General features: G+C 40.3%; 1 protein-coding gene and 1 non-coding gene across 15 annotated transcripts in view; one reads left to right on the top strand and one right to left on the bottom strand.

Annotated features, from left to right (window-relative positions):
• LOC105495044 (oxysterol binding protein like 9) overlaps nt 1–23,787 on the top strand; it is a 166,611-nt gene that overhangs the window by 88,399 nt on the left and 54,425 nt on the right. For 8 of the 14 annotated variants that reach the window (XM_011764183.3, XM_011764181.3, XM_011764179.3 and 5 more), the window contains one exon: nt 1,840–1,916. In XM_011764183.3, the coding sequence (XP_011762485.1) occupies nt 1,840–1,916 (77 nt within the window). Of the gene's footprint in view, nt 1–1,839; nt 1,917–17,435; nt 17,455–17,491; nt 17,621–17,752; nt 17,907–23,787 lie in introns of those variants that run through there. The other 6 variants (XM_011764191.3, XM_011764194.3, XM_071093076.1 and 3 more) reach the window with 6 other exon arrangements.
• LOC112429056 (small nucleolar RNA SNORA26) lies at nt 12,743–12,864 on the bottom strand. Its single transcript, XR_003021192.1, has one exon. It is a non-coding gene; the product is annotated as a small nucleolar RNA SNORA26 (small nucleolar RNA).

The following is a 23,787-nucleotide window of genomic DNA, read 5'->3' as shown; positions in this document are numbered from 1 at the left end:
GGCATGAGCCACCACTCCCAGCCTAATTGTTGTTTCTTTAAAAGTAACCTGGCCTTTTTTCTCCCTGACTGTTTTAAAGATATTGCCTATCTTTGGTTTGCAGTAATTTTTACTGAGATGTGCCCAACTTGTGGATTTCTTTGATTTTATCTTGCTTGGGATTCCTAGGACTTCTGAATGTCTTTAATCAGTTTTGGAAAATTCTCAGCCAGATAGTGCTTCTGTGCCGTGCTCTCTTTTGTCTTCTTCTGGGGTTCCAATCACATGTGTGTTATATTTTCTCATACTCTGTGTTGCTTACCCTTTCTTCTGTATTTTCTATCTCTTTGACTTACTGTCTTTTGCTCTGATGGGTTTCTTCTAACTGCTCCCGGTTCTGTAATTGTCTCTTTAGTTGCACTTAACCTGCTGTTAAACTCATCTATTGAATTCTTAATTTTGATTATTTGTCACTTCTGGAATTTATATTTGATTTGATTATTTTATAAATCTAAGTGGAAAAAAACCCCTAAAAATAAAAAAGGAAAAAGTTACGTCATTTATACAATAATCTGGAGCTCCTGTTGATCTGTTTCTATTGTCTTTTGGTTCTCATTTATGTGTGATTTTTGTCTCCAAAAGTGTCTCCATTTATGTGTACTTGGTCATCTTTGCTTATGTGCTAGACATTGTATTTTAAAAATTATTTATGTAAATTTAATTAAGCAGCTAAGATGATGTTATCTTCCTACAGAAAAGAGTTTCATTTGCTTTTGCTAGTAGATGCCTGGAGTCACTAACAATCAGGCGTCAAGATTTTTCTGGGTCACTTATATGACCAAGCAATTGTTTTAATTCTAGTTTATCACTACTCCCCCAGAGAAGCTATTTGGGGTCCCAACTAGAACATGGACTGTTTACCAGAGCTCCCATTGTTGGTGGGCCCTGGCTTCCAACTTTTGGCCTGAAAAGGCTTGTGTGTTTTTTGTTTGTTTGTTTGTTTGTTTATTTTTTTGTTTTAATTTTTATTTATTTATTTATTTATTTTGAGACAGAGTCGCCCTCTGTTGCCCAGGCTGGAGTGCAGTGGCATGATCTCGGCTCACTGCAACCCCATCTCCCCGGTTCAAGTGATTCTCCTGCCTCAGGCTCCTGAGTAACTAGGATTACAGGGACCCACCACCATGCCCGGCTAATTTTTGTATTTTTAGTAGAGATGGGGTTTCACCATGTTGGCCAGGCTGGTCTTGAACTCCTGACCTCAGGTGATCCGCCTGCCTCAGCCTCCCAAAATGCCAGGATTACAGGCATGAGCCACTGCACCCAGCCGGTTTTTTTGTTCTTAAAGAAGTTTTAGGTTCACAGCAAAATTGAACAGAAAGTAGAGTTCTCATATGCTGACTTCCCGCACACATTGACAAGCTTTTAAGTGCATTGTCCAGTGTGCAATTCCTCTCCTGGAATTTGCAATGCCTCCATGAGAAGTGTCCCTAAATACAAGGTTTATCTTCTAGATTGTCTTCTCCCAGATCTTGGCTTGATAATTCTTTATTACCTTGTTGGTTTGTGATGCCTTCAACCAGTTGTTTTTTAAAAATCAGTCTAGCTTTTCTAGTTGTTCTCAGTGGGAATGTTGGTCTGAACTATGTAGCCTGCTATTATTGAACACAATTATTCCCTTTCTTATAAATTGTTGCAAGTAGATTGCATATCTGTAAAAGATAGCTGAACCAATTAAGGAAATGGTACAACTAAAAACCTTTTCTGTTAGCCATCATAGTTTTAAAATTATACTTTCAAATATGGAGATATATTATATAAATTAAACTTTTAATTTTAATGTATAATCTTTTATTCCAGCTCGTGATGCTGATGAGCGAGAGAAGTGGATCCATGCCTTAGAAGAAACGATTCTTCGACATACTCTTCAGCTTCAAGTAAGGATCTTTACGTGGCTTCCAGATAGTTCATTAGTTGTTGCTTTCTTTTTTTGTCTGTTTTCTGTTTGTTTGTTTTTTAATAACTGTGATGTGATGTAATAGGAACTTATAATTTCTGAGTTATTTATTTTTCCTTTACAGTGTTATAATATATAGTAAAGTTATACTCATTTATTTTCTCCTGCTTTCTGCAGGGTAAAATACTGATTTTGTCTAGAAACAAGACAGTGCAAGACAATGCTGAAAGTGAAATTCTATGTTAAAATATGCCAGATTCATTTTAAAAATTTAATATCTGTAGTCAGTTATCGATACAACCAAATTACATAATTATGCATGATAATAGGTAAGTGCTGAGAAGTTCACCTCATTTTCTTGTTAAAGGATTTGGCTATTACCATATGTGTCAGTTAGTACTCTTTCATATGGTAGTGGAAGAAAACTGAACCCAAATTGATTCATGAAGAAGAAAGTAAATCTGGTTAGATGTGGTTTGAATTAGGTAATTCATGTCATGAGGACTCAGATCTCCCATCTCTATTTCTAGGTTCCACTTCTTTTGCATTGGCTTCATTTTCGGATAGGTTCTCCCTTGGTGATGATAAGGTGGTCGTAGCAATGTTAGCCTCACATTTTTGGAACTGAGTCCCTAGGAGGCTATTCTTTCTAGACCTTAATAGGAGTAACACAATTATTGCTGATCACCTTAGCTTTGGCCATGTGTCGAATCCTGACCAATCACAATTTCACAGTCATAGATTCTACCCTGGAGCTGCGAAGTTACTGGCCTCACTAGAAACACATTGCTGATAGGGTGGAAGGTGTGTTCATCCTACCCCACCCCACCCACACCAAAGTCAGAATAGAGAAAAACAGATTTTGGGTGACATGCAACTAATATCTGCCGTACTACACTGAAGATACTTTTCTATGTTTATTCTCCAATGAAAGAGCTTATATTTGTGGCACATAGGGGATTTTGTTTTATTTTAATTTAGAAAATTTAATTGTAGAAAACATGTTTTATAACCCTTTCTGTCTACTTTGTTCTACATCAGGAATTGACTTGTTTAGATAAGGTGGCATAGGGTATCTTAGGCTCTACAAAATAGTAAACCCCCCATCACTTGAAAGTGTTCAAGTAGAAGCTTAGAAAACATTGTTCAAGGATGTGGTTATTAAGGGACTTTAAGAAATGAATATGAAATTGAAGTAGGAAATCTTTAGCCACTCTACAAGTTATGCTTTTTAAAAGCAATTTGTAATTACTGTAGATTTCTTTTAAATTTAGGCAGTTTCATACATGACTATAGCATCATTTTAGCAAATTTGTGATCCTGTAAGAGGAGGATAAGTGTTTTTTATTTGTTTGTTTTTTGTTTTCTTGAGACAGAGTCTCACTTTGTCCCCCAGAAAGTAAATCTAGTTAGATGTGGTTTGTCTCGGCTCACTGCAACCTCCACCTCCTGGGTTCAAGCAATTCTCCTGCCTCAGCCACCACACCTGGCCTAAGAGGGGAGGATAAGTATTTTAATGATCATATTAGACTGAATGTGGCAGATGACATTTCCCCTCATGGTTGATTAGACTGACATTCAACATTCAACAAGAGCCACCTGCCCTTGGAGGCATTTCTGCCATTATACCCCTACGTAAACCTTCTAGAGTGCTATTACTTACTTGCTTTCCTTCAAATAAGTTTTTTCATTTTTGGCCTCCACATTCTTGTGTGTGATGTCTTTTCTCTGTGAAATGTCTTCTACCCTTTTCTTCAAAGCCTAGTTTAGAACTGACCTCTTCGATGAAGACTGGCCTCTGCCGACTGGCCTTTCCTTCCCCAGTCCCCCAAGTTCAAAATGATCTCTTTCCTTTGAATACTATAGTATTTGCACAATTCACTAACTCCTTATCATATTCTTCTTGTTTATCTGTTGTCAGCTGATGTTGACATCATAAGTTCAGGTTCCTAACTAGATCCAATATTGGAGTTTTTCAGCTTTTGCTAAGAAGAGAGCTTGTATGTTTTTGGGAATAATGGGGAGAAAAAGATAATTTTGAGAAGTCTTAGACTTCTAATAGCTTTAATATTTAAAAGTACATGTAATACAAGAGGTTTTTTTCCCCAAACTTCATGCATAGAGAAGATAGGACATTTAGAAATATAGAATTAATGTTCATTTGACTGGCAAAAGATTATCTTCTCAGAGGTGGCAAAGTGTGGTAAAGAACTTCGCTCTAGAGCCAGAATGTCTGTGTTTGTATCCCAGAGCCCACCACTTATATTTAACCATTAACATTCAACTTACTGTCTCTGAGTTGCAGTGGCCTCATCTATAAAATGGGGATAATAAGAGTACCTACTTCATAGAGTTGTTTTAGTGATTAAATAAACTAACGTAAACTTGCTAGAACTTGATAGACTAACATTAGATGAGAACTGGTGGAAATAATGCCTGACTGTAGTAAGAACTTGGTAAATGTTACTAACACAACTGCTGTTCCTACCATTCCCTCTGCCAGTGCCTGGTATTCAGTAGCACTCAGTAAATGTTAGTTAAATGAAGAAATAATTGAAGGAATGAATGAACAAACGGTTGATGAAGAGATTGCTTGTTTATTGAATATTTTGAGATGTATAACATACTGTCTGTTAGGAACTGTGGGATGGGCACTCACAGAGCTGTCTTCCAAAGGGGTATAGGAGAGGAGACGCAATGATCTCAGCAACCTACCTTTAAAACATATCCTAATATCTACTGCCATGTTAGGTTCTCTTCTTTTGCTTTTTAAAAAAAATTTTTTTCATGAAAGTCTTATGTGTATTCCCCCCGCCCACTTCAGTTTAAAGATAAGGAAGCTCCTACTACATAGTAGTGCTTCCCAGTCTAATTCTTGACCTCATGGTATTTATATGTACTTTTTTTTTTTTTTTTTTTTTGGAGACAGGGTCTCACTCGTTGCAGTGGCACAATCACAGCTCACTGCAACCTCTGCCTCCCCTGCACAAGTGATCCTCCCACCTCAGCCTCCTGAGTAGCTGGGACTACAGGCATGCACCACCACGCCTGGCTAATTTTTGTATTTTTTTGTAGAGATGGGGTTTTGCCATGTTGGCCAGGCTGGTCTGGAACTCCTGGGCTCAAGCCATCTGCCCACCTTGGCCTCCGAGAGTGTTGAGATTATAGGCATAAGCCACCATGCCCAGCCATGTTTTCCTTTTTCATTGAACTTTATCTCTCCTTTAGCCATTAAACTCCACTGCATTGGTCTTGTCATTATTAAGAGCTAAACCACCTGTAAAATATTAAGTTAAAAAGTGTTTTCTTCGACAACAGTTTTCTTATCTTCATCTTCTTCTGTCACTTTACATCTGAACTTTTAAATTCTCTCATTTTGGTCTGACCCCTACTTCTCCATTTTTCCTGGCCATTTAATACTTTCTTGTTTTGCTCATCCCATTTCCCAATGGAGACCTTCTGGTCTGCTGCTTTATCATTGCTTTTGTTAGAAGACATACAAATGGCAAGGGGGTATATGAAAAGGTGCCTAACATCATTGATCATCAGAGAAATGTAGACCAAAACTACAATGAGATATCATTTCATCCCAGTTAAAACGGTTTTTATTTTCCCCTGAAAGACAGGCAATAACAAAATGCTGGTGAGGATGTGGAGTAAAGGGAACCCTCATACTCTATTGGTAGGAATGTAAATTAGTACAGCCACTGTGGAGAACAGTTTTGAAGGTTCCTCAAAAAACTAAAAATAGAGCTACCACATAATCCAGCAATCCGACTGCTAGGTATAGATCCAAAAGAAAGGCAGTCAATATACGGAAGAGATACCTGTACACCCAGGTTTATTGCAGCACTATTCACGATAGCCAAGATTTGGAAGCATCCTAGGTGTCCATCAACAGATGAATGGATAAGTAAAACGTGGTACATAAACACAATGGAGTACTGTTCAGCTGTGAAAAAGAATGAAATCCTGTCATTTGCAATCCTGTCTTGAATAGAACTGGAGGTCATTATGTTAAGTGAAGTAAGACAGGTACAAACTTCACATGTTCTCACTTATTTGTGGGAGCTAAAAATTAATCGAACTTCATGGAGCTAGAGAATAGAATTATGGTTACCAGAGACTGGAAGGGTAGTTGGGCATATAAGTGTGGGGGGAGTGGGGATGGTTAATGGGTACAAAAAAAATAGAACGAATAAGATCTACCTGATAACACAACAGGGTGACTATAGTTAACAATAATTATACATTTAAAAATAACTAGAAGAGTATAATTAGATTATAACACAAAAGATAAATGCTTGAGGTGATGGATATCTATCTACCCTGATGTGATTATTACTTATTTCATGCCTATATCAAAATATTTTATACTCCAAAAAATATATATCTGCTATGTACCCACAAAAATTTAAAAATATATATATTGTTTCTGCTATCACCTTTAGAATTTCTTGACTGGATAGTTCGTCTGTATACCATTCTGGTCTTCATTCCCCAGGGCCCCTGTTGTCTGGTTTTTCTGCTTCTAGAACTGTTAGAGGTCACAAAAGCAAGATGGTTGTATCTATCACAATTTTTGTCTGACTTTAACTGGATATCTGTTACGATTTAATAGTCATCTTACTGACTTCTTGTTGGTTTCCAATTGAATCCTCACAGTGGACTTTTTTCATTGTATTCAGAAGCCTGTTCCCTTCTTCATAAATCAAGGCTTCTTCAACAGTTCGTAGTGACTTCACCTATACTTTATTTCTCTGCTTTGAATATTTCAAAGAAAAAATATTCTTGCTCTTTCCCAAGGTTAACACTACGTACATTCACTTGACCACATGATGTTTTCTTGGAGATTGTGACCTAATTCCATCACCCTTCAGCAGCCCCCACCATTTTCATGGATTCAGCTAAACCTTCTGTAAGATGACTCTTCCCCCCTCCCCCCCAATCTTTATATCTCTTTTGATATGTAGCTTTAGTCTTACTTTTTTTCCTTTTGGATTTTGCCAGTTAGATGTCTCCCTAGAATTCCATTTCAGCATGGCTAAGACTGAGCTTGTCTTCTCTTTCCTCCCCAAAGGAAATTGTGATTAGGGTAGACTGAAGATGACAGAAGGAAACTAAGATCTTCTTCGTCCTTTCAACTCCTATGGAAGCTGAGTTCCAGTAGTCATTCTAAATTTGTTGTGTGTCAGCTTATGGTATCTTTTCATGTCTTTACATTCCGCCAAAGAGGGAGTTTCTTGAAGGGGAGACCAGAGAGCGTGCTGTGCTTCTTAATCCCCTCTTTCTTAACCAGTAAGAGGCATTCAGTAGCTATCTGATGATACTGATTAATAGAGGGGAACTTTTCAGGTTGTGTTTTTTTTTTAACCCTAGTAAGCTTTAGTACAAACTAAATGCTGAGAGATTATCAAGTAAGGGATTGGTCACCACAAGAAGACTCAGGATGTTACATCCTATAGTTTTATAGTATCTTATATTGTACAAAATAAAATGAGTTATAGCAGCTTATCTGGATGTCATACAGGTATAAAAATCAGTTTTATAAACTTGGGTAAATTGGGGCCCATTTTAGAAAAACTCTTGCAGGCTGCGAATGCCAATATATAAGTAAAGTATTATATCATAATATTATTTAATGTGGGCAAACATAAAGCCAGGTATAAATTTCTTAGGTTTAAAATCTAATAGAACTATATATCCAAAAGAAAATTTCAAGTTAAAGATAATATAAAGCAATACAATCTAAATTAACATTAATTTAATGTGATGAATGTTATTGCCTTGCTAAAAGTGGGTCACTACTCACAATGTGCAAATGGTACTCACTGTTAGGATGTAGATTCGTTTAAACTATGGCATACATACACTACCATGTGGAACATGGTGATGTGTTCTCTGTTCTAACTACTGGGAAGCCTTCCTTGGCATAGCACATGTCATGGGGTCACTTGGCTTTAACTTCACATAGATATACCATTTACTTGGTCAGTGTCACTTCTGTGACAAGTAGTATATTGTGCCAATTTGATTATAAGTACAAATATGGGCAATGAAGTAACTTGGTTTCAAGGTTGTTACTAAGCTGAGTAACTCTGTGGCTATACTAATTTTTATAGGCTATTAGAAATGAAAACACAGGAGATTGTTGTAGAGACTTTAGATTCAAGTTTGAAGATGCTCACGCAGATGTTTAATTGAGTTGTATAGACCTTTATGTTTCTTTTCTTTTCTTTCTTTTTTTTTTTTTTTTTGAGACAGAGTCTCACTCTGTCACCCAAGCTGGAGTGCAATGGTGCGATCTCGGCTCACTGCAACCTCCGCCTCCCGGGTTCGAGCAATTCTCCCACCTCAGCCTCCCTAGTAGCTGGGATTATAGGTGTGCACCACCATGGCTGGCTAATTTTTTGTATTTTAGTAGAGACAGGGTTTCACCATGTTGTCAAGATGGTCTCAATCTCCTGACCTCATGATCCGCCCACCTCAGCCTCCCAAAGTGCTGGGATTACAGGCGTGAGCCACCGCCCCGGCTGACCTTTATGTTTCTTAACTTTATGCTATACATGAGTTGATATTTCAAAAATTTAAATGGTGTCTATGTTTATTCTTTGGGCTAAAAAACTGGGCATTAATTGTCCTCATATGTATTGTTTTTGTAGCTACTTCATGTAGATTTTATTTTTGGTGGTTATCAAAGTGGAATTTTATTTATTTGTTTGTTTGTTTGTTTTGAGACAGAGTCTCATTCTGTTGCCCAGACTAGAGTACAGTGGTGCAATCTCAGCTCACTGCAGCCTCAACCTCCCAGGCTCAAGCAGTCCTCTTGCCTCAGCCTTCTAAGTAGCTGGGACTACAGGCATGCACCACCACACCCGGCTAGTTTTTTGTATTTTCAGTAGAGACGGGGTTTTACCCTATTGGCCAGGCTGGTCTTGAACTCCTGGCCTCAAGTGATCCACCTCCCTCAGCCTCCCAAAGTATTGGGATTACAGGCATGAGTTACCACACCTGGCTGAAATTGGAATTTCATTGGTACTGCCTGTAATTTTATGTTTTTTTTTTTAATTTTTATTTATTTATTTATTTATTTTTTGCCGTCACTAGCTTTTATCTAAAGCCCCTAGAGAGAAAGGCCATGATACCTTGTATACAAGGGTATAAGAGTATACAAGGGAACAGGGAGGGCTGAAGGGAACAGGGTGGGCTGGAATAAGCCTCATTAGAAATACTATTGAGTCTGTGGGTAAAACATTATTATACGAAAAGGAGATGTGGTTTTAGGGTGGTGCAATTATTTTTGCACCAGCCTAATAGAATTACAAGTCATTATCAATGGAGACATTGTGAAACCTTTTTTTTTTTCCAAAAGAACTATCAAGTATGATAATTACATGTCTGCCCAGCTTTCGTTATAGACTAACATAACTTAATTGTATTTAAGGTACAATTTAGGAGAGTTGCTGAAAAATTAATCTTTAGTATTGAGATGCCTTGATTCTACCCTCAGTAGCTATAATGGCTTTTGTGTCTGAGTAGACTAATAAAAAATCTTTTGAGCATTTTTCTTGACCATTAAACTACTTCACTGAAGATTAGCTTTTTGAGCATCCATTTTAATTTCGCAATATGTAAGCATCTGTTTATCACAACTGTATTGTTTTTCCCTGGCCTCGTTAGATAATATTTTCATATGTAGAAAAATGGGTATATTTTTTCTCCCTTGAAGTCCTCTATTTCCCAAAGGAAGTGGTTGCAATATAGATGTGTCACCTCTTCCACAGCAGATGTGTCACCTCTTCCACAGGTAAAGTAAAATGGAGAAGTAGCCAGTAAAATAGTACATGCTCAGTGTGGAACATTTAGAGCATACAGGAAAGTTATTTATTTGGTAAATATTTTTAAAGCACTTACTGTGTTTCATGCATTATACTAGTTGTAGAGGATATAATTGAATACAACTACACGTAGCCCTTGACTTTATGGAACTAGTCTAGTATAAAGATTTAAGATTGCCTGGCATGGTGACTTACGCCAGTAATCCCAGCACTTTGGGAGGCCAAAGCAGGATTGCTTGAGGCCAGAAGTTTAAGATCAGCTTGGTCAACATAATGAGACCCCATCTCTCAGAAAGAAAGAAAGAAAGGAAAGAAAGAAAGAGAGAGAGAGAGAGAGAGAGAGAGAGAGAGAGAGAGAGAGAGAGAGAGAGAGGGGGAGGGAGGGAGGGAGGGAGGGAAAGAAAGGAAAGAAAGGAAGGATGGATTTAGTTAGACAATACAAAGCAGTTTCACTCATCTTGTGGCAAGGAGTTATGTATTTCTAATCAAATTTGGCAGCTCAAGCATTTTCAATAAAATCTACATGTTTTTTTCAGAATAAAGTGACCAACGCAGAATGTTACTTGTAAAAATCAGAGCAATAGTTGCTACCTAAAATAATTTTGAAAATTAAGTGGTACTGAAAGGCTCATATAGCAAAAATATGGCCTCCTGTCATTGTACTTTCCTGCTCCCCAGACTCGCCATTTTCAACATTTTTTTAGTAGTTTATTTTGCCATTTCATAGCATAGTACCTGACATTTTATTCAACAGACATTTATTAAGTACCTAATACATGCCATTCCTTGTTTGAAGGGATGCTAAGCATACAGTGGTGAGCAAGGCATTGTGGGGGTGTATAGAGGGTTTTCATTCCTAACCTGGAACCAAATGTTTCCTTCTGTTGGATAACGTATTAAAAATTGCAAACAGTTTACAAACTTTTGGAACAATGGTGGCCTTGATCATAAAGTAGGAACTGCTTCTACCGTATGTATGCTAGGTGGTGTATTTGTGACATCTGGCTAATGTTTCTATATGGAAATTGGCTGACTTTAGTTTTGAGACTTCTGGGAACCAGTCAGGCAAAATAGTGAAACTGTATATCCTGTTTCCAAGAGTTGTCTTTCAAGGTTATCTGCTTCATTCATTTGGTCTGACTTGCTAGGCAAATGCCTAGGGTAAATATGATTTGATTAACTAACAACAACAGCAACAACAGTTTTATTCTTTTAGAGCAGTTTTAGGTTCACAGCAAAATTGAGCAGAATGTACAGAGATTTTCCCTATACCCTCCCCTACTATCAACATCCCCCACCAGAGTGGTTTGTTACAATTAATGAACCTACATTGACACATCATTATCACTCAAGGTCCATAGTTTACATTAGAGTCCACTCTTGGTGTTGTGTATGGGTTTGGACGATTTTACAATGACATTTATCCACCATTATAGTGCCATACATAGTAATTTTGCTACCCTAGAAATCCACTGTGCTCCACCTGTTCCTCCTTCCCTCCTGCCTCATCCCTGACAACCACTGAACTTTTTAATGTCTCCATAGTTTTGCCTTTTCCAGAATGTCATATCATTGGAATCACACAGTATGCAGCCTTTTCAAATGGGCTTCTTTCCCTTAGTAATAGGCATTTAAATTTCTTCCTCATCTTTTCATGACTTGATGGCTCATTTCTTTCCCTCCCTCCCTCCTTTCTTCTTTCCCTTCCTTCCTTCCTCTTCTTTCCTCTTTCTTCTTTCTTCCTTTTTTAAGAGACAAGGTATCTCACTCTATTGCCCAGGCTGGAGTGCAGTGGCACAATCATAGCTCATTGCAGCCTCAAACTCCTGGGCTCAAGTGATCCTCCTGCCTTAGCCTCTTGCGTCGCTGGGATCACAGGCTCCAGATATTTTAGTGCTGAATAATATTTCATTATCTGGATGTACCACCTATCCATTCACCTACTGAAGAATATCTTGGTGGCTTCTCAATTTTGGCAACTATGAGTGAAGTTGCTATAAACATTGTATACAAGTTTTTATGTGGATGTATGTTGTCAACTGCCTTGGGCAAATAGCAAGGAGTGCCATTGTTGGATCATGTGGTAAACATGTCTTTAGTTTTGTACAGAATTCTAGGTTGGTATTTTTTTCTCTGTCAGTCCTTTATTTTATTTGGAGACAGCCTTGCTGTGTCACTCAGGCTGGAGTACAGTGGCGCCAGCCATCTGGGCTCACTGAAACACTCCGCCTCCCAGGTTCGAGCGATTGTTCCTCGGCCTCCTGAGTAGCTGCTATTACAGGAGTGCGCCACCACACCTGCTAATTTTTGTATTTTTAGTAGAGACAGGGTTTTGCCATGTTGCCCAGGCTGGTCTCAAACTCCTGACCTCAAGTGGTTCACCCACCTCAACCTCCCCAAATCCTGGGATTACAGGCCTGAGCTACCGTGCCTGGCCTCTCAGTACTTTAAATAATCATTTCATTCCACTTTTCTTTCTTTTTTTCTTTTCTTTTTGAGATGGAGTCTCACTCTGTCACCCGGACTGGAGTGCAGTGGCGCAATCTCAGCTCACTGCAACCTCCGCCTCCTGGGTTCAAGCGATTCTCCTGCCTCAGCCTCCCAAATAGCTGAGATTACAGGTGCCCGCCACCATGCCCAGCTAATTTTTTGTATTTGTAGTAGAGACAGGGTTCCACCATGTTGGCCAGGCTGGTCTCGAACTCCTGACCTTGTGATTCGCCTACCTCAGCCTCCCAAATTGCTGGGATTACAGGCATGAGCTACCATGCCTGGCCCACTCTTCTTGCTTACATAATTTCTGAGGAGATGTCAGATGTAATTTTTATTTTTGTTTCTCTATAGGCAAGTTGAGTTGTTTTCCCCCTCTAGCTTCTCTCAGGATTTTTTTCTTTATCTTTGATTTTCAGTAGTTTGAAAATTATTTGCCTAGGTGTCGGAGTTTTTGTTTGTTTGTTTTTGTTTTCTCAGGTGTGACTCCAGAAAGGATCTAAAGAGGAGCTTTACAATCTCTTCTCTGGGGTTTGTGGAGACTTCCTTAACCCTTCTGTGTTAGCCCCTTAAAGCACTGCGTCGACCTTGAAAGGGCACAGGAAAGGGCGTCTATGCCATTTTTATGCCATTTATCCTGCTTGGTGTTTTCTGAGCTTTCTTCATCTGTGGTTTGATGTCTCACATTAATTTGTAGAAATTCTGTCATTGTTTCAAATTTTTCTTCACTTCTTTTCTGTTTCTTCTTCTGGTGTTCCCATTATGCTTTTGTAGTGCTCCTACAGTTATTGGATATTTTGTTCCAGGCTTTTTTTCCCTTTGCTTCTCAGTTTTGTAGGTGTCTGTTGAGATACTCTCAAGCACAGATATTCTTTCCTCAGCTTTGTCTAGTTTACTAATAAGCCCATTAAAGGCATTCTTCATTTCCGTTACAGTCTTTTTGATCAGTAGCACTTTTTTTCATTCTTTCTTAAAATTTCTGTCTTTCTGCTTACATTGCCCATCTGTTCTTGCATAGTTTCTACTTTGTCCATTAGAGTTCTTAGGATATTTATCATAACTATTTCAAATTTCTGGTTTAACAATTCCAACATCCCTGCAACATCCAAGTCTAGTTTCGATGCTTGCTCTGTCTCTTCCAGCTCCGTTTTTTCCTATTTCATATGTCTTATAATTTTTTCTTGATAGCCAGACATGATGCATTAGGTAACAGGAACTTTTGTGAGTGGACCTTTAGTAATGTGGTGGTAAGGTGTGCATAGAGGGGAAACATTTTCAGTCTGTTAGTGAACTTTTGTCAGCTTCACATGTGCTTCTCAAGTTCATCCTGTAAGTGGGACAGTAGGGCTAGAGAGGACTGAAGTTGGGCATACATAGTAAATACCTTCTCCTACAAAGAAGCCTAGAGGGGACGCAGTAGGGGATTTTTTCCCCCCAGTATTCACTGTGATGACCCTTATTGAGCTCCTGGAGGTAAAACTCACAAAACTGTGGTTCTCCTCCCTGCCCATATTACTACGTGTCCCTGGAGTTTATATCTTTCAGACTTGTCTGCACTGAGCTTCCACCAGTTTGTCAAATACAGATCAGGTTTCCCTACCACCCGTGCAGTTGAAAACCCACATACAACTTTTGACTCCCCCAGAGCTTAACTACTCACAGCCTGCTATTGACTGGAAGCCTTGCCAATAACATAAACAGTTGATTAACACATATTTTATACGTTTTCTGTATTGTATATTATATTCTTACAATAAAGTAAGAGAAAGATGTTATTAAGAAAATCATAAGGAAGATAAAACATATTTACTGTTCATCAAGTGGTTCCCGTGGGTGCTGGTTCCCATGGAGATTGCCCCTTGTGAGTTTTTGCTCAGGGAAGTTGTGATTCTCTGAATTTGCCTGTTGGTCTCCTAATTTGGGAGGTATCAGTTTTCCCTGTGACCTCACTTCTCTTACAGATTTAAGAGGAGTTGTTGGTTTTTCAGTTTGTTCAGTGTTTTACATGTTGTTAGAACACAGTGGTACTTCCAAGCTTCTTAACATGCCATATCAGAAATCTGAAGTCTCACCTGATTTGGCTTTTTATATTTTTTCTTCTTTTTTTCTTACATTGCTACCAAAAGCAGTTTTAATCTATGTCTGGGATTACATTAGAGCAGAATGTGATTTCTAGGTAAACATTATTGGGCTCCCTAGCAGAAATAATATTTTTGAAAGTAGTATATGAATTCTGTATAATTAAAATTTTCTTTTCATCTTAATAGGTATAGGTAATAGGCATGGCCTATATTTTTGCTCAACAGACTAAAATAGTAATTTAATCACCTAATAGCCTTAGTTATATAGTTGAAAGATGAGTTGAAAATCTGATTCATGGGTTGGAAATCACCTGTCACATATGAGTTTTAGGCGTTGGTCACTTTGTTTTGAAACAGCTTTGGGGTTTTTTCCTTTTTCAACTCATAATAGGCTTTAACAGCTTTTAGTTTGTTTCTGTTTTTTAACAACATGAGTTGTCAAATTTGATTATAGCTTCTTGGTACAAGATGGATAAATTTGCTTTGTGTTGTGTAATTTTTATTTTAAATGCTACATCTTTTATGAACACTAACTTTATATAAGATTAGGAAAATGAGAACTGCATGTCTGCAACAAATAGCTATCTGTAGTATTAAATTGTGAAAATGTAGACTTTGGATTGGAGCTGGGATCTCTTAATATGTAACTGTAACATAGAGTAAATAAGCATTTTGTCCCTTGTAGGGTCAAACAGTACAGTACACAGGCAGAATTAGAGATGTAGGGCTTTTTTTTTTTTCTTTTTTTTCCCCTGGCTTAGAGAACCGTTTGATCAGCTAATACGGAATTAAGTCCCTAGGGCTGCCCAGGCACAACATTAACTGCTAGAAAAGCAGCTATTAAAGGAAAATTTAAAAGAGTATTAGTGAAGGTTAAATACTGACCATGGACATCTGGCAAAATTGATGTTTTTTTCCCCCCCCCCCACCATTGTTTATAGTTTATTGTTATTTATCAGAGAATTAATGTCTATTTTCAGAATCTGTTACCATAAGAAATCCATTTGAGGACTTAGTATATGCCAGGAGTTCTACTAAATAATGATGATATAGTGCTGAACAGAATTAGATAGGATCCTCACTCCGTTAAGCTTACAGTCTAGTGGTATAGATCAACATTAAAGAATAACACAAATAGAAAGCAGAGCAGTGGTTCATGGGATTGACATGAGAAGCATGAGGCAAGCTCCCAGGTGATGGAAAATACTTTATTTCGTAATTGTGGTGGTTACAAGTGTGCATATGTTTATGAAAACATATTGTACATTTAAAATGGATACATTTTATCACATGTAAATTATGACTCAATAAAGTTAATTAAAAAGAGTAACTCAGGTAGGGTGGTGTGTGCGCTTGTAGTCCAGCTATTCCTGAGGCAGGAAGATCACTTGAGCCCAGGAGTTTGAGTTCAGCATGGGCAACATGAGACCTGTGAGACCTTGTCTCTAAAAAAATTTAAATAAATAACTAAGATAAATGTAAAATTACAGCTGTAGTAAGTTCCACAAAGGAGAGTTACATGGGCTATGAGGATGTATGATAGCCAGAACTGACATTGGCAGGGAGGAAATGATGATGAGCAGAAGTAAATAAGTGAAGTGTGGGGATTGATGTCAAGGGGACAGTATAAAAGAAGTAACAGCATGTGCCAAGGCCCTAAAATTGGAAAGTCCTTGGCAAATTAAAGGAGTTTGAAGAAGGCCATTGTGTGCAAAGCAGAAAATAGGTACTACAAGGTAAAAGATGGAGCTAAGAGGTAGGTAAGGCTAAACCTTGTCAGCCATTGTTAAATATTGAATTGTATCCTAAGCACAACTCAGTGGAAAGCAGTTAAAGTTCTTTCATTGGGGGAGGCATTGAAGGGGTAATAAAATTGGTTATAGAAATACTGCTCTGGCCATAGTGTTGAGAATGAATTGGAGTAGCCAGAATAGATTCAAGAAGACTTTAGTAAGATTATTCCAACAGGCCACGATAGGGTGGTGGCAATGGAGAGAGATGGACAGAATGGAGTGTATTTAGGAGGTAAAAATGACAGAACTTGGTGATGCACTGAATGTGGAATGGGGGAGGTGTCTAGGAGGGCTGCTAGGTTTATGGTTTGCATATTAGCGTGGATGATAGTGGTTTCATTTACTGAGACAGGGAGCCCTGGCAGAGGACCCAGCTTTTAGAGTGGGTAGGGGGAAGGGGAGAGTGCCTCTGGTATTGGGCATTTTGAAGTGATTTACATAAAACAAACTGAAGGTATCTTTAACACTGAGTCCAGCAGGTTAGCATATTTATTCAGCAAGCATTGCGCCTTTTTTTTTGTTTGTTTTTGGGGTCTTCAACTCCTGGCCTCGGATCCCCCCGCCTTCCCCCCCCCCTCCCAGCCTCCGCCTCCCAAAGGGCTGGGATTACAGGAGTGAGCCACGGCGCCTGGCCAGCATCGCTGTTTGTGCCGTGTGCCCTGTGCTAGGTCTTGCAGTGGGTACCAGTAGAGCCATAAAAGTACAAAAGATAATTGGACGTTTAGTAGGTATAAGAAAAACCAGCAAGAGCGGAAAAGGAGCTGGTCCTCCAGATCAATAAGTTAATCACTTATGTCTGTGAGTCCCTGCATTTTGGGGGATTCTCTGTGGAGGTCCTCTAAGTCCAAACTTTTGATATAATTTGCAGTTTGCGCCATTTGGATTCCTGAAGCATCTTTACAAGCCACCTACATTCCTTATGGAGCTGTGGCACAACAGAAAGCCCACGATGTCTCACCGGATTAATAAAAACACAGGCGCTCACACTGTTGTTTACTGATACAGTATCTCCTCCCCCCGCTCACTCCCTCAACACCCACGCGACACAACTTTCCGGAAGTAAGCAAAATCCGTTATCAAAATGAAACTCCGGGGCCCAGGCTCCACAGCTGCCATAAACTAGATGGCACGTTAGAAGCCGGTGGGTGTAGGTGAGGCACGCTGGCGCCCGCGAGCCCTTCTCCAGTCGCCACCCAGTGGGAATCCGCAGGGCTGGAGCCCCGAAGCTAAGCTGAGCTTCCCAGAGCGCAACCTCCCTTTCCCCCAGCAGCGCCGGCGCCGCATAAGCCGCGTGTCCCCAGGCGCACTCCCCCAAGGTGAGCCCCCGCCCCCCGCGGAGGCGGCTGGGTCTCGGGTCTGGGCGGGGCCCTCCGTACGCCCTCTCGCCGTTGCGCACCCCTCCTGCGAGCTGCCGGCGCCGTCGGCCTCTCCACCCAAAACTGGCCCAACCGCCAATCGTCGGCCTCTCACCTCCTACAGCAGGTGACCCATGGCCAATCGCCAGGGGTCTCTTTGCCAGGAGCCGCCAGGGCCAGCCAATCGGGGCGGCCTCTCCGCGGGGGAGGGGACCGGGAAGGGGTAGGGGGGGTGAAGGGGGTGTCCCGGGGGACGTGCTGAACCTCAGTCAGGACCGCCTGCGCCGCAGTCCGGGAATCCGGCCGAGGGGGGCAAGAAAAAGGGGTGTCCGGGAGCAGCCCCCGGCTCCCTCCCCTGGAGGCACAGAGGGCGGGGGCCTTGGCGAATGGCTTTCTTGCTGGCCACTTGCGGAGTGAGTAGACCCCGAGGGTCTGGGAGAGGGGCCGGCCCCTACCCCTGAGTCCCCGGGGTCCCGGCCGCCTGCCCCGGGCCAGGCCGGGGCGCGAAGGTCGTGCTCACCCAGCCGCCTCCCCGCTGCCCCCTGGTGTGAGTAGGAAGACGTGGCTGCCCGGGCCCCTCTTCCTGGGGAGCTCTCCTCACTTCCTCAGCCTAGATGGAGTGGAGGCTGAGGCCAGGGCCTCCACTTCCACCAAGAGAGCATTCGCCCCCAAATCAGACTTTGGAGGAGGTCTCTTTTTTCCTGTTCATTTTTGTGGAACTCTATTTTCCTTTTGAAAGCTGTCTCAGAATATGTTTTTAAGCAGAAAAGTTAAGCTTTCTTTTATGTGAAAGCTTAATTTTGACCAGTTGCCCGTTAATAGAATCTCCAGTTGCAGGCCAAGTGTTTTTTTGGTGGTGGTTTATTTTTGGCACTGTGTTCGTGCCTGGCCCTGTATTTTTTGTGTATAAAGTAATTACGGATACTATTGTTTTTGAGTATGTGTGTCGGGAAGGAGGTGATTTTATGCTTTTTGGGTAGCTTGTGCAAAAATGCTGAAAACTTTGGTTTAGTTTTATGGGGTTCTCAGCCCAGCCGAGTTATGGAAAGTTGATTGTAATTAATGGACTAGGAAGCATAGTTGAATAATGCACTTTTTGCTGACCATTCATACAGTATTATAAGTATTTGTTATGAAAGGTTGAGAGATGTATTGAACAAGAAAACTAGCTTTTGCTAATTTGAAGTAATACTTTGTTTTGCTTTTTGATTAAACTGTTTACTTTTAGCTGTATTAAGGAAGATAAAAAATCAAGTAATTCCTAGTTTCTCAATGGAGAAGCTGGAAGCATCTTAGAATAGTAGTTGCAGGTTTAAGAAGTTTTCACAGTGAACGTTAAAACTGGAAATTCTCACGCAGTTATGTATGAATAATCTATCTTGAACACTGCCTGTATTGAACTAAGCAGGTGATGAAGCCCTTTAATGAATACTGTTAGCATCTGTCATTTATTTTTACTTTAAATGTTGTATTGTTTTACTTTTTTTTTTTTTTTTTTTTTTTAATGTGCAGCCGGACAAGAGACAACCTAAATAAAAATACCGTATTACCTTTCCTAGTTCAGGGAAGGTATATGATTAAAAATCAGATTTGGGCCAGGCGTCGTGGCTCAGACCTGCAATCCCAACACTTTCGGAGGCTGAGGCAGGAGAATTGCTTGAGCCCAGGAGCTGGAGACCAGCCTGGGCAACAAAGCCAGAACCCTCCCCCCGCCTCTGCCCCAATAAAAATTTTAAAATGAGTTGAGCATGGTGGTGTGCACTTGTGGTCCCAGCTGCTTGGGAAGCTGAGGTGGGAGGATCCCTTGAGCCCAGGAGTTTGAGGTTGCGGTGAGCTATGGTGGCACCGCTGCACTCTAGCCTGGATGACAGAGAGCAAGAGTCTGTCTCAAAAAAAAAAAAAAAAAAAAAAAAAAAAAAAGGCGGGCGCAGTGGCTCATGCCTGCCTGTAATCCCAGCACTTTGGGAGGCCGAGGCGGGCGGATCACTTAAGGTCAGGGGTTCGAGACCAGCCTGGCCAACATGGTGAAACCCCGTCTCTTCTAAAAACACAAAAATTAGCCGGGCGTGGTGGCGGGCGCCTGTAACCTCAGCTACTCAGGAGGCTCAAGCAAGAGAATCGCTTAAACCCGGGGGTGGAGTTTGCAGTGAGCCGAGATTGCGCCACTGCACTCCATCCTAGCAACAGCAAAACTCTGTCTCCAAAAAAAAAAAAAACCTCTTAAAGAAAAAAACCGATTTGTAGTCTGATTTGAGAGCTTAAATGAGAAACAAGAAAGATAACAGACAAGTTGCATCTGTTTCCAAAGTGTCCTGAGTTTGGCTTTGACAGAGATGAAGTTGTATTTGGAAGTGCCCTTCAGTAAATACGAGGCTGCAAAGGCTGTCTACTGGTCACGTTCATTTTGGTATTTCTGAAGTTCTATGATGCTTTTAATGTGACATTTTCCAAATGTTTTTTAATGTGAAAAGATTATTATATCTTGTACGCTCAGCCATCCCCACTTCAATCTCTGTTGATATTAAGATTAGCAGGGAATTTAACTGTAAGTTTGGTTCAGCCAGGGAAGAGCATTATTTTGATAGCACTGTGTTCTGCTGGTTGGAAAGTCAGGCACTCGCATGGTATGCACGCTACTGATTAAGAAAGGGGACGATGACAAGAAAATCTGATAATCAGGCTTTTGTTCAGAGAAGCAAATTCTAGGATGTCCCCTGGGATATGTTGAGTTCTATCTATAACTAAACTTTATACTGTAGAGTGATAACAGATATTTATGATGATTCTTATATAGAAAAAAAACTTTATGATTACTGTAGTATATTTAGAAAATTGTATTTAGGAAGCTTTTCAGTAAAGGTTTAAACAAAGATTGTTATGCTTGAAAGAATAGTTCTTATACTGACAATGTAATTAAGCCAAGTATTCCTCCTTGAATATTTTAATGAAGTTCTACCACACACGGGCATTTAAAGCTGCTTTCCATCTTCCTTATTTTCCATCTCCAGTCACCAGGTCCTGTTATGTTTGCCTTAGTAATATATTTCAGATTCGGCACTTTTTTCTAGATGATAATGCTTTAATTCAGGCCTTCATGGTCTCTCACCTAGACTTTTGCAAGGCTTTCTGACTAGTCTGTCATTGGACTCCCCTCACCCATCCTTTTTATCCAAAAACAAATTCGGAGTAGGTCGCTGCTCTTACAGTTAAGAATATGTTTTGGCTCCTCCTTGCCAGAGTCCAGCTGCCCAGCATGTTGTGGAGGCCTTCTTCATATTCTGGTCCTGATTTATCTCTGAGTCCGAACTCAGCTCCAGGTGCTTTACCCACGGTATTCGCTGTGAACTGTTTCTCATTGAGAACATGCTATGGCCTCTCAGAGTTACTTGTCTTTTCACAGCCTTTCCCTCTTGCTTAGATTACCCCACTGTATCTCAAGTGATAAGCCTCCAATTCTTCCTTAGCATACAGCTGCTGTGTTAACCTTTTCTATGATGCCTTCCTTCAGGCAGCGTGAGTTGTTACTCTTGTGTGTGCTACTACAGTACTTTGCTCATATCTCCATATTACAGCCTTCACTAAGTTGTATTGTAAATTTTTTAACATACCTGATTCTTGCTTTAGACCCTGATTTCCTAGAGATCTGGGATTCTTACTCATCTTTGTATCCCCAAGGCCTTTGTCCCTAGTTTAGTGCATAGCACATAGTAGGTGTTCAATAAGTGCTTAAGAGATCAACATATGTGACATAATAATAGCCTAAGTGTATAAACCTTTGACTCAGTTTTACTGGAGTTAGGTTTTTCCCTGCGAGTTAAAAATGTTTCCTAGGTCACCGAGCTCCCTGGTTGCTACCAGACATGAGAAATGGGGGATTTGAAAAATGTTTAGAAACAGTGTTAAAAATGGTGGGCAGAGCCGGGCACGGTGGCTCACACTGTAATCCTAGCACTTTGGGAGGCCCAGGCTGGCGGATCACCTGAGGTCAGGAGTTGGAGAGCAGCCTGGCCAACATGATAAAACCTCATCGCTACTAAACATACAAAAATTAGCTGGGCGTGGTGGTGGGCGTCTGTAAGCCCAGCCACTTGGGAGGCTGAGGCAGGAGAATTGCTTGAACCCGGGAGGAGGAGGTTGCAGTGAGCTGAGGTCACACCATTGCATCCTAGCCTGGATGACACAGTAAGACTCTGTCTCAAAAAAAAAAAAAAAGATGGGCAGATTCCCAGCACTCCCCACCTTCTCCCCAATCTATAGGACCTCTAACATGATTAAAATAATACTAATAGTAGTATGAGTACTAATTGGTTCTGGGGTACTGTTAGTATCATAGGAAAAAGCATGTAGGCTAGCTAGAATGTCAGGGAAACTGCTATAAAGGTGAAATTTGAGCTCATTCCAGATGATTAGGTAATGCTTAATTATATTTGCTGTCAATATTATCTCTATTGTCCTTAAAGACATCCTTTGAAGATGATGATAGTGTCTGGCCATAATAGACATTCAATAAATACATGTGTCATTAATGAATGGTTTGGTTACTCTGTATGTGTGTGTGTACATGTGCGCGTGCAGGAGAGAGAGAAGAGAACTGTAGTTCCTCCCATATTGGGGTTCATTTATTTCTGGAGACACCTTTAGGAACTTGGCTTCTTTACTGTATTGACTGAACAACTTGTTTTTGCCAAAATATGCCACTTCAACTGAGTTATTCTGCTTACTCCATTGTTTCTTTGCGTTCTCTGCATTCCAGAGCGTGTTTTAAAATCGGTTGTGTTAGTCTTTCTCACTCAGTTTCAAGGTTACACTAAATGACAGTTTGCTTGAGTTTTGACATATTTTGTCATACCATGGAGGACTTGGCTGCAGTTGGAGCCTATAAATTCTTACTGTGTTTATTTAAATGAAATTAATTTTTATTAAGGTGAATACATAGGCCCCAATAACCAATATGGTTAGGAATTTATCCTCCCGGTGAAACTGGTTGTTTACCTGGAAGTATTGGCATCACAGAATCCTAGAGCTGGAGAGAATTTTCAAGTTCTAATTCCATTTCTACCTTATTATTATTATTATTATTATTATTGAGAAATCAGTCTCAGAGAAACCAAACGACTTGCCCACAGTCACATAACTAGAGAGTAGAATGACTAGGACCACAGCCTAGATGACTCTTGCTCTTTTTTCTCCAGAGAGAATCAGGGTGCTGCTCTGGCAGTCTCCATCCCTTGGTCACCTTGCCCCTCAAACCTTAGTACTTATTCCCATTTTTAGCCACCAATTTTGGCTTCCTTGAGATTCAGCATTCAGATCCAAAAAACATCATACATTCTTCTGTAAGAGAATATTGTTCCTCAGTTGGCCTCTTTGTGCTTCCCAGCTCCTCAGTCTGGGAGTATGCCTTTTCTGGTTATTCTCCATTTTCTTGCAGATTTGTTCTCTGCCCTTCTCTCTTCTGTGCTCTAGGAAGCTGACTGTTACAGCTTGCAGCATCTGGGATCCTTTATGCCTTGGCTTCTAGTTGGGGTTTAGCAAATGGGAAGCAGTGACAGAAAATGGAAGGGAGAAAAGGTCTCTGGAGTATTTATTCCTTCTGCTCCTTCTGTGCTTTGAGGCAGTTCTGGCAGTGACTGTCTTACAGCCATACATGTCCACTGAGTAGCTCCTCCTCTGGCCAACGGGAACCTTGTTTCCTTGTTCCTTCAGGCTACTTGCAGCTCCTAATTCCTGAGTACCTTAGCATCTCTTGTTAGTTTTCTTAGCCCTACTCTCAGTTCTATAGGTACTATAGTCATTTGATTAAAGAAAAGTTCAAACATTGTATCTGATTATGCTGTTTCCTACCAGGGCCCACTGCTGTAATACTTTACCCGTCCCATTTCTGTCCAAATCCTACACTCTCAATTGCATCCTCTGTGAAAGCTCTCTCATCCTTATAACTTTCTCCTTTGAATTTCTTAATGCCTTTCTGATAACATTTTACCATGTTTGAATCAATTATTTGTAGACAGATATATGTTCCCTCTAATAGAATGAAACTCTTTTAGATCTGTATCTGCTTCATCTTGGCATCCCCAAAGCATCCAGCACAGGGCCATAGTCATAAGAGATGCCCAGTGAATAAATAATTATTGTAACACTGAATTCTAAGGCCCAGCATAGTATGTGTAAAAATGTGCTCAGGATAAGATTTGGCAGGAGACAATGAGTTTTTACAGAGACAAGAAGATTGTCATTGCGTTTCTTGTTTTACTACCATTTATTTCAATGTCTTTTTCTCCTAGTCAATTTCTC

Source organism: Macaca nemestrina, chromosome 1, assembly GCF_043159975.1.
Source record: "Macaca nemestrina isolate mMacNem1 chromosome 1, mMacNem.hap1, whole genome shotgun sequence".
Taxonomy (NCBI): domain Eukaryota; kingdom Metazoa; phylum Chordata; class Mammalia; order Primates; family Cercopithecidae; genus Macaca; species Macaca nemestrina.
This window is presented reverse-complemented; position numbering and strand designations above follow the sequence as displayed.